This window comes from Gopherus flavomarginatus, chromosome 6, assembly GCF_025201925.1.
Source record: "Gopherus flavomarginatus isolate rGopFla2 chromosome 6, rGopFla2.mat.asm, whole genome shotgun sequence".
Taxonomy (NCBI): domain Eukaryota; kingdom Metazoa; phylum Chordata; order Testudines; family Testudinidae; genus Gopherus; species Gopherus flavomarginatus.
Window position 1 is genome coordinate 123,116,914 of NC_066622.1, and position 17,673 is coordinate 123,134,586.

At 43.3% G+C, this 17,673-nt stretch overlaps 1 protein-coding gene across 2 annotated transcripts in view; it reads right to left on the reverse strand.

Moving 5' to 3' along the window:
* The window catches only part of INPP5F (inositol polyphosphate-5-phosphatase F), a 98,765-nt gene extending 89,670 nt beyond the window's left edge, over positions 1 to 9,095 (reverse strand). For both annotated transcript variants that reach the window (XM_050958937.1, XM_050958936.1), the window contains exon 1: positions 8,922 to 9,095. In XM_050958937.1, coding sequence (XP_050814894.1) covers positions 8,922 to 9,018 — 97 coding nt within the window. In that variant the 5' untranslated portion in view covers positions 9,019 to 9,095. The remainder of the gene's footprint in view (positions 1 to 8,921) is intronic.
* Positions 9,096 to 17,673: the final 8,578 nt, after the last annotated feature.

Consider the following 17,673-nt stretch of genomic DNA (forward strand, 5'->3'; position numbering starts at 1 on the left):
TTTAAAGGGCTCCACCGGCCCTTTAAATGCCATCCCCCTCCCCCCCGCAGTCCCACCACCAGAGCTGCAGGCAGGATTTAAAGGGCTTGGGGTTTTGACTATACACGGTTTTCGCTTTACACGATAACTACGGAATGGAACCTCCACCTAAGATGCGACAGACCTGTATAACAAGACAAAAAAGTTACCTGACACCAGCAAACAAGGAGCAACACATGAAAGAGAAGCCCAGGTTGGCCAACCCCTCCAATCAAACCAAGCTACTGAGATTTGTTCCAGGATGTTGTTCCTTGATCCTGCTTTAGTACCTCATCTTTTCTACCTGCCTTTGGTGCTAGGCAGTTACTAAGAGAAATAGTTTACTCAAGATGCCTCTAGACTAGAAAAAAAATACTGGATAAGGTTATTTTTTGAAAATTATTTCAGAAATCATGAGGTCTAGAAATATTTTTAAGAATTATGCTGTAATTACAAGAATTGATTACTTCAACGTCCACTCTCAATAAAAAAAAAAATTCCATATTCATTGCTAGCATGTTGATTTTTCAAGTACAGCGATATTAATCTGACAATCAGAACTTCATTCTGTGCTGTGCTTTCACTGGACCATATTATGTAGCTTACGAGTGGCTCTTATTATGAAGGGGTTTGTGATATCTAGACCACTAACCCCTAAAGTTAAACTAGTTCCTATTTGGATATTCCAAATGTAGGCCTTTACATATTCATAAGTATATATTACCTTTGTATACTACATGTTTAAGTAGTTTGCTTGGCTTTTATTTATCTGAATATCTACTTTTAGAAAACAAAAAATGTCGGCAAATTAAATCTAACTGTTCATAAAAAGTAAAAGTTCCTCTATGTATTAGGCCACTTCTAAACAAAACTATTTCATCAGGTTTTATCTGAAATTGCTTAAGTTTTGGGATTCAGTGCCAATGGATAACAAAGTTGGGCCTTAGTACTGCAAAGGCTTAAGCACGTATTTAGCTTTATTCATTGCAAGTAGTTCTAGTTGCTTCAATGGGACTGTTCAGTGTCTAAAGTTAACCATGTGTTTAAGTCTTTGCAGAATCAGAGCCTTTACTGGCAGGAACCATGGACACCACTTAGAGTTTTGTTGTTTTTTTTAAGTGAAAAGAGACCGTTACAATGATCTCTTACACAACACAGGCCAAAAAACCTCATCCAATAATTTTTTGATCAAGCCCGTATCTTCTTCGAGCTATGCCTATCTTATAGAACAGGGGTCGGCAACCTTTCAGAAGTAGTGTGTCGAGTTTTCATTTATTCACTCTAATTTAAGGTTTCATGTGCCGGTAATATATTTTAATGTTTTTAGAAGATCTCTCTCTATAAGTCTATAATATATAACTAAACTATTGTTGTATGTAAACTAAATAAGGTTTTTAAAATGTTTAAGAAGCTTCATTTAAAATTAAATTAAAATGCAGATCCCCCCAGACCCATGGCCAGGACCCAGGCAATGTGAGTGCCATTGAAAATCAGCTCGCATGCCTCCTTCGGCACGCGTTCCATAGGTTGCTAGCCCTGTTATAGAAAGATAGACACTTAAAGAAACTGAAAGTCCACCACTTCCTTAGTTAAGCCGATCCAATTGTTAAATTACCCTCACTGTTAAAATGTGCCTTATTTAATCTGATCTGACTATGCCTTTTTCTGCTTGATTAAAGAGCTATTATCAAAAATCTCTTCTCCATGTAGATATTCAATAAACACTTGAATCCAAAGTGAGTTATAAAAAGGTATATTCCATTGCAGGGAATTACTTCAACTGCTAATATGCATCCATCTCCTCAACAGAAACAGGAGTATTTCTGCAGCACGAGTACTATAATATATACTCGATCGTAAGCCGGTTAGTTTATAAGCCGACCCCCGATCCCCCCCGATGGATTAGTAAAAAAAGAACATTTTTTTATATCATGTTCATAAGCCGACCCTATAATTCAGGAGTCAGCAAACTTTGGTTCCCAGGCCATCAGGATAAGCCGCTGGTGATCTGAGATGGGTTTGTTTCCCTCAAGTGTCCATAGGCACAGCGGTAAACCTAAGTAAACAAAAACTGTCCCGGCGCGCCAGCTGCTTACCCTGATGGGCCAGGACAGCAACTGGTGGGGAAATTTTGGGGGGGTGGGGGGGAGAAGCTGGGAGTCAGGGAAGTAACCCCTGTGACCATCCTCCACATGACCTCACCCCTAGCCCGGGACCCCCACACTCTCCCCATCCCATCCCTTCCCACCTTATCTGAGGAGGGCCAGGGGAGGATGTCTCTGACCTGGATGGAGCTGCTCCGGTGGGCCAGACCGGACGGCGCAGCCGCAGCGTGCTCCAGCGGGCTGGGCAGAGCGGCCACAGCCTGCTCTAAGGGGTGGGGCCGGGCGGCAGGGCTGCAGCCTGCCAGCCCTGGAGCTGCAGCTGCTTTGGAGGCTGGGGAGAGAAAAGCGTGGCCAGAAGTGGAGAGACTCTGGCCCCACCTCTTCCCTTCTGTCTCTGCTGCCTCTCCTTGCTCCCTCTATTGGGGGGAGGGGCTATGTCCCACCTCTCCCTCTCTATACCCATTCATAAGCCGACCCCCGTCTCCAGTGCCTCCCTTTTTTACTAAAAAAATCTGGCTTATGAATGAGTATATACGGTAGTTTGTTTCCTAGGAAAGTGCCCTTTTTTGTTAATTCGCATTTGCTCCTATAGATTCAATTACAGGATAGTGCTAAAAACACCTCTGCTCTTGAAAAAAGGCATGGGGTCTTTGGTGATGCCAGTTAGAAGCTGTGTTAGACTGAATGTTTTCTGAGTGAAATGTAAGACATTTTATATTTATCCTGAAAATACTGGCTCAGTACTAACAGCAGGAAAAATATCATCTAAAGCGAAAATCCTTTTTGGACACCCATTTCTCCCCTTACAAGTGTCTGATCCAAGAAGTAAATACAATCAATCTTGTTCAGTTTGAGAGATCATAGTCCAAAACATTATGATTCCAGGTGGCGTGTGTGTTTTGCCCTTCAAAATTTTTGGTCACACAATTCCTCTTAGCTGAAAGAGCTTTTTATTGCCTTCTCTCCCCCCCTTGAAGACCACCACCTGGTTAAGATTCTGTTGTCATCTCACGTTTTTAACTGATCAGTTAGTACCAAGGAGTTCCTCAGTTTCTACTAAGATATATCATTGTAGTAAGAGTCAATAAATTCATATTTGTAATCTGTATGGTGATACATGCCGGGAAATCCTAGGTAAGATGTAAACAAGAACTGCTAACAATTTATTCTAGAACAAATCAAAACATATTTACAACATATTAAAACAAAGTATGTTTTGATCACTCAATCAGATTTTCATGCTGCAGACATACCATGGACATTTAAGAATCTAGCATATAGTGCCAGAGTAATCTAAAGATTCTATATACAGATTCAATAACACTTTAAGTCCACAAACAAGGAAACAGCTATGATTAGAGAAAGCCTGTGTAAACACAAGCAGATATCCCTCAAATTAGGGCATAATGTCAGCCTTCTTGTGAAGTCAAACAACTGGGATACTGCTAAGTTGTTTTCTTCACCATCTAAGAGATTAGTCAGGAATTTAAATGTTCTATTGGTCCAAAACTTGCTATATATTCAATCCTGAAGAAATATCAAAAAGACATTTACTCTTAATACCTCATGCCCTGACAGTTTTAGGAACACTTTCACACATAGTACAGCTGTTTTGAAGCTTCATCTCTCATCTCCACAAATATACTGGTCCAGGACCAGTAACAAATTTTGTTTCCTGCTAATGGATATATATTTTTAGACATCCTTAAAAAAAAAATTTAAAGGAGCCAATTTTAATTTTTAAAATTGTAATAGATTTCCTTTACCAAGTCTACATACCAAGTTACATACTTCACCGTTTAAAATCAATTCATTTTGATATTAAGTACTACACTTGACCTGAGTGTGTCTGCTGCTTTGAGGCTTTCGTGTTTCTCTCCCTGTTGCTGTGTGCAAAAACATACACACAACAGAAACTGAATGCAGTTAAAAAAAAAATTAACATACTCAAGAGGGCTGTCAAATGCACAGAGTAAAAGAGACATATAGCTGGCCATGCCTGGGACCCAGTCTTTCACTTACAGTAATCCCAAGTATAACTTTCAACAATGGTAGGTAAAGAGTTTCTAACATATGGCTGTGTTCCTTTAAATACCTCGATATAACGTGACCAATATAAACACAAATTTGGATATAAAGCAGTAAAGCAGTGCTGCAGGGGAGGAAGGGCTGCGCACTCTGGTGAATCAAAGCAAGTTCGATATAACACAGTTTCACCTATACGCGGTAAGATTTTTTGGCTCCCGAAGACAGCGTTATATCAAGGTAGAGGTATATATGAAACAGAGAAATCATTGTTTACTTGTAAAGGAACTAGGTATTGGAGAGCAGAATTCTACTAAAAGCCCGCCCTCCCACAGGACTTACGTGATTTTGACCTGAGATACTGTCTCAATTTCCCTCATCCATAAAACGGAGAGAATACTTACCTATCTCTAGGGATGTCAAGCGGCTTACATTCAGTAGTGTTGGCAAATTAATTTGAGCTCTTCAAGTGGAAGGCCTCAGATACATACACATTAATATTTTGCATGGCTTACCATCCACCTGAGATTCAGTACAAACCATACGCATGTATTGTTTAAACAGAATGAAACTGAAGCCTCTAAAAAAAAAAAAAAAATAGGAGCAGTACATATTCTACCTGTAACATTTTGACTACTTATACAATTATGAAACATTTCAATGCACATAGATTATAGATCTACCGTTTACTAACTGATAAAACACTGACATATAATCTGATCATTCACGTCACTGGGGAATACAGACCATTATAATGGCCACGGAACAAAGAACACTATCAACTTTTTAAAAAAACACTGAACTTGTCTGACTTTTTTTAAAAGTATTATTACTAAAAGAAATAGCTAGTTACAGAAATACACTTCTTTTTTTCAGATTTACTTCACACATTTCAAACTACTGTGTGTATGATCAGTTCCACTACTATCATTTTCTCTTGTTTGCAAAGGTCTTTTACACAGCAAGAGACAGGAAAGAAAAAAACATTTAAAAATAAGGAATGCAGCTGTAACCACAACAAAAACTGGCAAGAAGGCAAAGGGGCAGATGTAGCATCAAATTACTTTTCACTTATTCATTATTTTAAACTGAGTAGAGTTCAGATTTACAGCATTCCTTTAAATGTTCAGTCAGTAAGAATCCAATCCTGCAACTGTCGGCGTGCAAACAGACTGTTGCACCCTCACAAGGCCTCCCTGAAGTAAATGGGTTCCACAAGACCACAATAATCCCTGCAACGGACAGCATACAGATGATTAAAAGCCTTTAGGCCCCAAGAATGTCAGTCTCAAAGACTAGTGTGTGCAAGTTTGTTATTTTACTACTCACGTGCAGAGTAATAGCTTTCTACCCATCTGTAGAAAATTATAACTATATCAATTAAAAATTAGATTTATGAACATTTATTCAATTAATAAACTATCCTGTAGACCAGCTTTTGTCAACAGACATTTTATAAGTGGTAGTTATAAGCTAGTTATAGTGTGGTTTGTAAATTAAAGTGGTCAGACCCTAAACTATAAATAAAGCTCCTGTCATAAATAAATGATGCTAGAACAATATTAGAACCCATCTCAAGTGAGCTGAAGTATGTAAATTAAAATTGCAAGAGGGACACCCTTTAATGAAGGGGTAGGCAACCTATTGCACGCGTAACAAAGGCAGCATACAAGCTGATTTTCAGTGGCACTCACACTGCCCGGGTCCTGGCCACCAGTCCGGGGGGCTCTGCATTTTAATTTAAATTTTAAATGAAGCTTCTTAAACATTTTAAAAAGCTTATTTATTTTACACACAACAATAGTTTAGTTATATATTATTGACTTATAGTAAGATCTTCTAAAAACGCTAAAATGTATTATTGGTACACAAATGCTTAAATCAGAGTGAATAAATGAAGACACGGCACGCCACTTCTGAAAGGTTGCCGACTCCTGCTTTAATGCATACACACATAAGCCTGGCCAAATATTAAAGTTGTTTGGGGTGGATTTTATTTAAATGAGAATATGAGAGAATAATTATTTTGATACATAAAGATTGACAGTATTTAAGATTATGTATTTTGTTGCTAGAAATACTCTAGACATTTTTACATCTTTACAGACTAGGGTACTCAAGAGATGGTAACAGATTTGATTATACACATGCTTATAACATTTTTCCTGAGTTTTCCTTGGACTCACATTTTAGATAGGTATAGGTAGTAAGACTGAGAAGTAGCTAAAGTCTATGTGCAGCTGCCAGACTCTTCAGTGGAATATCCCAGCTATTTTGAAGTACCCAAAAGTATTTATACCATACTACAAACTAGTTAGGGGCCAAATATTTCCTTAATTTTAAGCCTATGTCTATTACTCAAGAGTAGAAGGTTACTTCTTAGAATAGTACTGTATTTAGTAATATCCAAAATGACTACCCTATTGCTGGGGGAAAGGGGTGTTGCATTTTTTTTTAATTTTTCTTTTCTCACTATCTGAGTCTGAATCCTTGTTTATAACCCTATGTCTCTTTACTTTTTCGGACTGTATCTTTGAATATGATTAAGTGACACAAAAAAGTTGGTACTTGCTTCAGAATAGACTCAGTCATCACAGAAGTGAGTCTGATGAGAACAACATGCACAAAAATACAAACCTGCCTAATTGCTCATAAAAAGAAAATCAGGAGAAGGGAGAGGGAATTGTTTGCCCTATGTAACAGATAATGTGCCAGATAACCAGCCCGTATTAAGATCAATAGCAAAGAACTGCTTATTTTGCACACTGTTTCAGTCACACAAGATGGCCTTCCTTATTTTCATGATGGTCCAAGAGGGACAGGAATCATACACCAATCTATTTCAATGGCACACATACAATTTAAAGAGAGAACACAATCTATTAACAGCAGGCAGTCACACTTTCAGTTTATTTTTACAGGGGGAAAATTCACAGGAAAACAAAGACAGCTTTTAAACTGATTTAGACTATTAGTGACACCTCAACACCATCATATGTCTGAACTGATGCATGATGTTTTACCCTGTCTATACTAGATTATAGACAATGGGACAAGTGTTCTGTCGTGTTCTATATTTTGTGACTGACTAGTTCTCTAAAACCATTGTTGAAGCTGCTACTCTAATAATTTATCAACAGCAAAACCTGACTGAAGCCAATTCCTGTCAGCAGCAGGAAGAATTAAGAAATTCACCACTGGAATGAGATATATCCTTGATGTACAATCCTTCATCAGTACAAGAATAAAAAATAGGTTGTAGAGACTGTCAATGACCACACAGACATTTCAGCATAAGTCCCACCTTCTAATGACCAGATGACAAAGCCCCCACTTCACTGGGTAATCAGCAGAGGACTGTATGCCCTGTACCCACAACCACACATATCCCAGACCCCCAGGAACAGGGCTGTATATCCAGCTCCCCTCATGGTGTTTGGATTCAGACTGCTGGCTGCAGCAGCATAATGAGGAACGGTGACTGTAAATATGGGGTTATATTTTGCTAAGCAGAGGTAGCAAACCATCACAACCCCATTGCTTCAGGCTGCAGAGGAAAGAGGAATGAAAACTCATGTTTCATTACTAAGCGTAAACAGACTAATCAATTTCTTAGGGCCTCGAACAGGTCAACGGGATCCCCTATTCACTTTTCATCATGTGTTTGGGGGGTGGGGGGAAGGATATTCCTGCTTAGGGCCCCCAACGGACTAGCACCACTTCTGTGTTTATTAGTGCCTCGAGACTTTCAAGATTCTCATCCCCACCCTGTAAGCCCTCCAGCACTCAAAAATACTACCTGAATGGGTAGCAGCAGTCTACCTGAATGGGTCTCCTGCCATCCTCTGTCACCTCTCCACCCACTCCAGCCCACCTATCTGCCCTTAGTGGGTCTGTTATCCTCCTCATCACCTCCACACTCACCAGCCTACCCCAGCGGGTCAGCTACCCGCTTTGTACTCATCACCACCACCCTGCATGTGCCCAAGTGGATCTGCCATCCTCAAGCAGCTCCCCATAACCCCCATTCATCATCCCGTCTGCCCCTGCAGCACATCTGCCAACCTCCCCATCAGCCCACTCGCTACCCTACCCCTCCCATCCTCATCATCCCCCACTCATCAACCTGCTCCCCCACACAGGGCTGCCTTTCCTCCTGTCACTCTCCCCAACCCTACCTGCCTCCCCAGTGGGTCCACCATCCCCTCACCACCACCCCCATCAGTGTGTCCACCATCCCCCCTGCTCTCCATCATCCCTCCATTCTCCAGCCTGCCCCCCCAAGTGGGTCCACACTCCACCCCCGCCCCTCAGCGGGTCCACCATCCTCCACCAGGTCACCCCCTCCCCCACTCACCACCCTTCTCCCTCAGCAGCTCGATCCACCATCCTCATCACTAGCCCCACTCACCACGCTGCCCCCCCCAGCAGGTCCGCCCCCCTACTCATCACCCCCTGCGGGTCCGCCACCCGCGCTCGTCTCGCCGCCAGGAGGTCCGGCATCCCTCCCGTCACACACCCCGCCGCTTGCCACCCCACCCAGCCTTCTCCTCCCCTCCCCTGCGGATCCGCCATCCCCCTTCTCATTCCTCACCCTGCCCACCCCGGCCCGCGCCCTCGCCGGAGCGGGTCTGTCGGCCATGTCCTCCCACCGCCCGGTCCCCGCCGGTCTCCGGCGGTTGAGCGCACCCCACCTGTTCCCCGCCCAGCCCGCCTGCCCCCGCGTGCGGGAGACTCTCCCCTCCAAGCCGCCGAGCGCCGCGCCTGACTCACCGGGTCGCAGCTGCAGGGTACCGTCCCTCCGGCTGCACCAGAGCGCCCGCTCCCCGCGCTGCAGGATGTAGTGATCCTTGGCTTGGAACAGCTCCATCCTCCGGAGCCCGGCGGCGGGAGCGCAGCACGGAACGCGGCCCCGGGCAGGGGATCGCGGGCTGGGGCTCCACAGCCCGGCGGCGCGCGGGAGGGAGGAAGAGCGCGCGCGCGCAACCCCTGCCTCACTGGTCCGCGCTCCACAGCCTCGCAGCTGTCTGACGCTTCCCAGCCCAGCCGGGTTCCGGCTCCAGCCGCGGGCCACGTGATCCAACCCGTCAGCCGCTCACCGGCCTCTTAAAGGGGCCGCGCGGTCTCCCCCAGTGCCGGGGGAAGTCCCCGTAGTCCTGTATCGCCGCTCAAGTACGGGTGGCCAGCACCCTTCCGCCAGCCACGGTCGGGTCGCGCCCCCTCAACTGTGGGGGCAAAGAGCCCGGCTGCTGGTGGGGCCACCTCCTCAGCCACAGCAGCCACCACCGGCCCCTTCCCTGCAGCATAGTATGACCCTCCCTCCCGCAGCTCAGCGGGCAGCAGCTCCGAGCCCCTGCTAGGCTGGGTGCTGAGGGACACCTGCAGCAGCACGACTGTAAGCACGAAACGGGGCTCGCTGCAACCGAGGCTGCTAAACATCCCCGCGCGGAAGCATCACCCAGCGGCGGCGGATGATGGGAGCGCGATGAAAAGCGCATCTGGACAGCAGCCGCTCACCAAACACAGAACCAGAGACCTCAAGCTAGAGGTGGAAACAGGGAGACACAAGCCAGCCCAAACGTAACCGTAAGGAGAAATTCATCACAACCCCCCGTATAAGACAAAAGGGTTATGTAAACCTGCCCAGGAGTTTTGAGCTGTGTGGGTGGAAGGTTTCTGCTTGTTAGTTTTTCCTCTGTGTATTGTAATTTTTTGGGTAAGAGAAAGAAAAAGAGTGCATGGAAGGCAGAACAGAGAACCAGAGACAGAGAGAGAGAAACAGCCTGAAAAAAAATCCAAGCAGAAGCCTGTAAGCAAAGTGTGACTCTGAGAAAAACCTGGAGAAAGGTTCTGGGTTGGGGCTGGCTGAAAAGAAGCGTAAGAACAGCCATACTGGGTCAGACCAAAGGTCCATGTAGCCCAATATCCTGTCTTCCACCAGTGGCCAATGCCCCAGAGGGAATGAACAAACAGGTTATCGTCAAGTGATCCATCCCCTGTCCCCCATTCCCAGCTTCTGGCAAATAGAGACTAGGGACACCATCCCTGCTCATCCTGGCTAGTAGCCATTGATAGATCTATTCTCCATGAACTTATCTAGTTCTTTTTTGAACCCTGTTATCGTCAATAGTTCCTTTTGTTTGTTTTAAACCTGCTGCTGTTAATTTCATTTGGTGATTCCCCCTAGTTATGAGAAGGAGTAAATAACACTTCCTTATGTACTTTCTCCACACCACTCATGATTTCATAGACCTTTATCATTTCCCTCCTTAGTCGTTTCTTTTCCAAGCTGAAAAGTCCCGGTCTTATTAATCTCTTCTCATACAGAAGCGGCTCCATACCCTTAAGCTTGGGCCTAGTAACCAAGAAACTACTTCTTCTGCCTTTGATTCCTCCTGCATTTGGAGAAACAGGACTCTGTACGTTTCTTATTTAAAAAAAGGGGGGGGGAAATAAATCAAAGAAAAAAGTTTGTCAGTTTCTGCTCCCAATTGGAACATTTCCAGACCAGGAATTTTGACTAGCTGCTGAGGTCAAAAATGGATAACACTAGTGTGAAAGTAGGCTCTAGTGTCCAAGGAGAGAGACTGTAAGCTGGTATTCCTGTTGAACCAAGATGGAACTGTGAAAGAATGTAATGGGTAAAAAAAAAAGGTACTGCTCCTTTAAGGGTCAGGCTGGTGCCTACAGCCTGCAGACTAGTATAATCAAGGAGAACTTGATCTCGCCCTGGAGGTGAACCAGGTAAATAGGAACAGGAACTAGAGTGGAGAAGAGAAGGCAGGTAGATTGCAGTGGGGTAAACTAGTTGTTCTGTCAAATAACAGATGAACCTTCTGAGTCAGAGACTTGGGTGTGGACTGTAAGTTTGGGAGGCCTGGTCCAGAGTCCTGATGAATTGTTTGTTACAATGATTCCTGTCTTGAAGTGTAATTTTAAAAGAATTTATGGTATTTTATTAACATATGTTGGTGTCTCTGTGGTCTGGATGGTCAAAGTGAAGCTATTGCTATTCTACTTGAAGAAATTAAGGTGGGGACACACCTGTAGTATCACCCTAGGGCTCTAGGACTATGTGGTGACTGCATATACCTTTTAGGAACAAGTAATGGAAGTCCTTGCAGAAATCAAAAATAGCCAGCAGTTAAAACTAAATGGAATTAAAACATGACTTAAAACAGGAGCTGAAGGTGTCCCAAAAGGAACTAAAGCAGTATCTAGAGGCTTCCCAGAAAGAGCTAAGGATTGACTTGCACGGAGAGGTCAAATCTCTATTAGAGCAGCAACTACAAAGTGTCTGAATAGCTTGGGGAAACTCAACTGCAAAACTCCCAGGCTAGAATGGTCAAATGAATTGATGAGGTGGCCATCAATCTGATTGCTGGAAACTAGAAGTTCCTCCATGAAAGACTAGAGACTAAGCAAGCTTTAGTCAGCTTGGAGCTTGCCAACAGAGATGAGCTGCAGCAAGGACTTAAATTGCTGAAAATTTAGCTCCAGAAGGAAAGGTCACAGACTACAGGGGAAAGCATCTACCTGGATGAGGAATTGAACCACCCAGAGTAAGAAAGGAATTGAACCAGCCAGTTTTGGGTAAGACTGGGAACTTAACAACAGTTTTCTACTCTGTTTGTAACCCACAGAGAGAAGAGGTTGGGTTGTTCCAGCTCAAATAATACAAAAGCCCACTATCTCCCTGTGAGGCTTATTTGGATCAATTTAACATTATAGCTCAACTGAATGCCTGGGAAGAAAAACAGAAAGGGCTGTTAACAAGAAGCTAATGTGCGTGGCCCAGCTGTGATTGTATTGCAGATTTTACTGACTGAAAAGAGACTGAAGTTATCCAGACCTGATACAAGCCTTTGACATGTGGTTTGGAGCTAGCCATCAATCTGAACTGGACAGGGTACAGCTAAGAGCTAGAAGCAGAGGGAAAGAAGAAACCTCACCTGAACTGGCAGTGGACCTATAGAGACTTGTGTTCCTGAAATACCCAGATACCACTGCCTTGTGAGCAGTGGTGAATATGTGCATTCGGTGCAATCAGCTCATGACTCTCTGAGACCAGTTACAGGCTGTTGGATCAGCATGGCTGAACTGGAGCAGCTAAGGGGAACCAAGATACATAGATGAGACTTTCCAGGCACAGTAGAATGGTAACACCCTGATTCTGACGGCCTCTGTGTTACTAAGGAGAACAAAAGTGAAGCTACGGGAAATGATCCCATAGTTGGGACCCTGCTTCCAGATGTTGTGGTATCTTCTCACTCTGAGAATACCTCTCTGGGGGAAGGGTCCGCACTTATTAGGAAGGGACAAGTAATAGTCATGGGGGATATAATTATTAGAGAGATAGGTAGTTGGATTTGTGATGACAGGAAGAACTGCATGGTGAATTATCTATTCGGAGGCGGGGAGGAGGGAGAAGGTTGCAGATCTCCTGAGACATCTAGACAGACTTATTGCTGTGCTGGGGAGGACTTCGTGGTTATAGTACATATAGGTACCAGTGACATGGGGAAAGGTAAGAGAGAGGCCCTGGAGGCCTAATTTAGACTACTAAGTAAGATTAAAGTCCAGGACCTCCATGGTAGCATTCACCAAAATGCTTCTATTTCCACCCACAGGACCAGTTAGGCAGAACTGCAGGGTCCCAATAAGTGGATGACACGGTGATGTAGGGAGGAGGGTTTTAGGTTTATTAGGAACTGGGGAACCTTTGGGGAAAGGAGAAGCCTATACAGGAAGAATGGGCTCCACTTAAACCAATACAGAACTCAATTGCTGGCATGTACAATTAAAAAGCTCACAGAGGAGTTTTTAAACTAAGAGCAGGGAAAAGCTGTGGGGAAGCAGGTGGTTTGGACAGAGAAATCCTTTAGGGGAGGCTCTATTAATGGCAATTCTCTGTATCCTAGGAGAGGTTAAAAGCACAGGTAGGAGCTGAAGAGAAACAGTCAAATGAAAGAGAGTCCCATTCAGGTACATCACATGAAGGCAGACAATTTAAATATTGACAAATTTTATAAGTGTTTGTATACAAGATGGGTGAACTTGAGTGCCTGGCATTAAATGAGGCTGTTGATATACTAGGCATCATAGAAACTTGTTGGAACAATGATAATCAATGGGACACGGTAGTGCCAGGGTACAAAATATATACCAATGACTGAGTAGGTTGTGCTGGTGGGGCAGTGACACTATATGTAAAAGAAAGCATAGAGTCAAATCTTGAATGAAGTAAACTGTACTATACAATCTCTACGACTAGACAGTCTGTGCTTGAACAATAAGAATACAGGAGTAGGAATATACTACCAATCACTTGACCAGGATGGTGATGGTGATTGTGAAATGCTCAGGGAGATTAGAGAGGCTACAAAAGCAGAAAATGTAATAATAATCCATTCTCATATTGACTGGGTATAAAACACTTCAGGAAGGGATGCAGAGATAAAATTTCTAGACATCATTAATGACTGCTTCTTGGAGCATCTAGTCCTGGAACCCACAAAGGGAGAGGCAATTTTTGATTTAGTACTAAGTGGTGCATAGGATTTGGTCCAAGAGGTGAATATACTTGGTAATAGCTCCCATAATGTCATTAAATTTATTATCCTAAGGGAGGGAGGATACCAAAGAAGCACACCACAGTAGCATTTAACATCAAAAGGGAGAACTACACAAAAATGAGGAATCTTAAGCTAGTTGAACAGAAATTAAAAGGAACTGTCACAAGAGAGAAATGCCTTCAAGCTGCATGGAAACTTTTTAAAAACACTGTAATAGAGGTTCAAATTGAAAGTATAACCCAAATGAAAAAAATACTAAGGGGGCAAAAATGAGTCATCATCACAAAAGAGAGTAAAAGAGGTTGGTAGAGGCAAAAAGGAATTCTTTAAAAATTGGAAGTCAAATCCTACTGAGGAAAATAGAAAGGAACATAAACTCTAGCAAATCAAGTGTAAGAGCATAATTAGGCAGGCCAAAAAGGAATGTGAAGAGCACCTAGCAAAGGAGACAAAAATTAACAGCAAAAAAATGTAAGCACATCAGAAGCAGGAAGCCTGCCAAACAATCAGAGGGGGCCACTGGACGATCGAGGTGATAAAGGAGCACTCCACAAAGACAAGACCATTGCCAAGAAGATAAATCAACTCTTTGTGTCGGTCTTCACTGTAGACAATGTGAGGGAGAGTCCCACACCTGAGCCATTCTTTTTAGGTGACATATGAGGAACTGTCTGAGGTTGAGGTGTAGATAGAGGAGGTTTTGGAACAAATTGATAAACTAAACAGTAATAAGCTCTGAAATAACTCAGATATGAAATTGCAGAACAACTAACTGTGGTATGTAACCTATCACTTTAAATCAGCCTCTGTTCCAGATGACTGGAGGATAGCTAACATAACGCTGTTGTTGGGGGTTGTTTTTTTTAAAGCCTCCAGAAGTGATCCTGGCACTTACCAAGCCGGTAAGCCTGACTTCAGTACTAGGCAAATTGTTCTTTATTATAGTTTCTATCAGAATTATCAGACACATAGATGAACATGATTTGTTGGGGGAAGAATCAACATGGCTTTCGTTAGAATCTGTTAGAATTCCTTGAGGAGGGCCAAACACGAGTAGAAGGGTAATTCAGTTGATATAGCATACACAGACTTTCAGAAAGCCGTTGAAAAGGTCCTACCCCAAAGGCTCATAAGCAAAGTAAGGAGTTATGGAATAAAAGAGAAGGTCCTCTCATGGATCAGTAACTGTTAAGAGACAGGAAACAAAGGGTAGGAAATAATGGTCAGTTTTCACAGTGGTGAGAGGTGGATAGCAGGGTCCTCCAAGTCCTGCTCAACCTTCATAAATGATCTAGAAAAAGGGGTGAACAGTGAGGTGACAAAGTTTGCAGACCATACAAAATTATTCAAGATAGTTAAGCCTAAAGCAGTCTGTGAAGAGTTATAAAGGGATTTCACTAAAATGGGTGATTGGACAATACTATGGCAGATGAAATTGTGTTGATAAGTGCAAAGTAATGCACCCTGGAAAACATAATCTCAATTATACATTCAAAATGATGAGGTCTTAATTAGCTGTTACCACTCCAGAAAGAGAAGTTTAAGTCATTCTAGATAGTACTCTGAAAACATCTGTTCAATGTGCAGCGGCAGTGAAAAGAGCTAACAGGATGTTCGGAACCATTAGGAAAGAGAGAGATAATAAGACAGAAAAATCGTAATGTCACTATATAAATCCATGGTATGCCACCACTTTGAATACTGATTTCCCCCATCTCAAAAAAGGTACATGAGAATTGGAAAAGGTACATAGAAGGTCAACAAAAAATGATTAGGTGAATGGAACAGCTTCCATGTAAGGGGAGAGTAAAAAGGTTGGAACTTGTTCAGCTTGGCAAAGAGACAATGAAGGGTGGCTATGGTAGAGATCCACAAAATCATGAATGGTGTGGAGAAAGTGAATAAGGAAGTGTTATGTGAAGGGGGAAATAGCACAAGAACCAGTGGTCACCTGATGAAATTAATAGACATCAGGGTTAAAACAACAAAAGGCAGTACTTCACAAAACACAAACTCAATCTGTGGAACTCATTGCCTAGGGATTTTTTGAATGCCAAAAGCAAAAAAGAATGAAATAAGTTCACTGAGGATAAGGTCTATCAATGGCTGTTAGCCAAGATGGTAAGTCTCTGACTGCTAGGTGGATCATTGGGAGATGGACAATTGGCCTGACCCACTATGGCCATTCTCTTGTATTCACTCTGGCCTTCCAGGATAAGTTGGAAATGAACCAATCTGTACATGCTCAGCAGGATTTGAACTTGCAGCTCAAGATCAGTGGAAGGAGACCATATACATGCAGAGAGGGTGTGCATTCTGTCACAGAACTTGAATCTTTCCTTGCAGCAGTGTACCAGAATAGGAAGGATGGAGCCTGATCACTAGGGGTTTTGTAACTACAGCTCTGGATCTAATATATACAAGAGAAAGAGGGATTCTAATCTGATTCATGACCTTTATTGAACAATTAGACAAACTGATACAAACTGATAAGTTTGTAAAACAAGGGAAGCTGACAATACAGGATATTCAGATTTGTCCAAAACCCTGTTATCCAAACCTCTGCATTAGCCACATCCCTGTCCTGTCCCTCAGGTATCTCATGCTGGGGAACCAGAAAGGAATCTGGATAACACGAAGGTTCAGATAATAAAGAAGAAATGCCTGGGCAGGACTACAAAGAGGAGTATGAGCCCCTGGCATTAGGGGAGGGCACACCCCCTGCACCCCACCCCGACTTGGGAGTGAGGCTATGACAGCAGAGCTGGGGCATCCAGTCCATTCAGGGGCAAGATGCTGGTGAGGGCTGCAGTCCTGATGGGGCAGAGCAGAGACACTCAGTCAAGCCTCTGCTCTGCCCTGCCAAGCCAGCATCTGTGCCTCTAGGGAGTGGGTGTGATCAGCCCTGTGACAGCATAGGGAGCCTTCTGCAGCCCCACTGTCATGGGAGTAAGTGAGTGGGGCAGAGACCCCTGGCCAGGACTGGGAGGAAGATGAGCCCTGTCTGTAGGGGAGGCTACCTCATTGATGAATGGCTGCTACCCTCTCGATTATTGAAACTCCTGATTATCCAACTAAAATCAATGTCCCCCCATGCTATTTGGATATTTGGTAGTATACTATAATGCAGAAATTAAAGGAAACAGTTTAGTTAAATGCTGGTACTGTGACAAAATTGGCACAAAAAGGATTGCTATAAACTTAGTGCAGGCCAAGACAACAGGTCACATGTGTCTGGTGAAAGGCCCTCTCCCAGTTTAGGAAATGGGGGAACACTAAGCTGAGGGGGCAAAGTTTGGTGGAGGTACAAGGAGCAGCTCCACAGTATTGGTGTAGATATGGGTAATTAAGTAAGATTAATGGGTGTTTGGCTATTGAGTGTGTAATAGAATTTGGTAAAATGCTCAGCAGTGACTAACACTAGCTTGAACATAACAGTTATTAAACTATACAGGCTAAAAAAAACTAGGAAATCAGAGTTCCCTAATGAACCACCTACTGTATCTCATTTCAAGTGGAGACAATGACTGGGGCAAGAGCACCTGTCCAAAAATTAGGTTTAAAGGCTGCACTTCCTGGAATTTGCATAAAAAGTCTGGGTGGCTGCAAGAGGAGATGAACTGATAATTGGTCTGGATTTTCTTATGGCTAATAACTGTGTAGTTAATGCCAGGAAAGGTGTCTTACAAATTCAGTCTCTGGACATTCCCATTAAAAATATGACCTGCATGAGACAAATGGTTTGTAGACAATTAGTTTGCAGTAAATGAGTTCTGCCTTCAGGGGCAGAAACCATTGTAACAACTATATGCTATGGAAGGGAAAGGTGGGGAGAGGTTCAAAACTCTTTTCAGACCTAGGATCAGGGGCGGGGAGGGGATTTTATCTGCTAAAGTTTTTGTGGATCTGAAACAAGAACTGATACCTGTTCATTTGCTCAATGTTTCTGA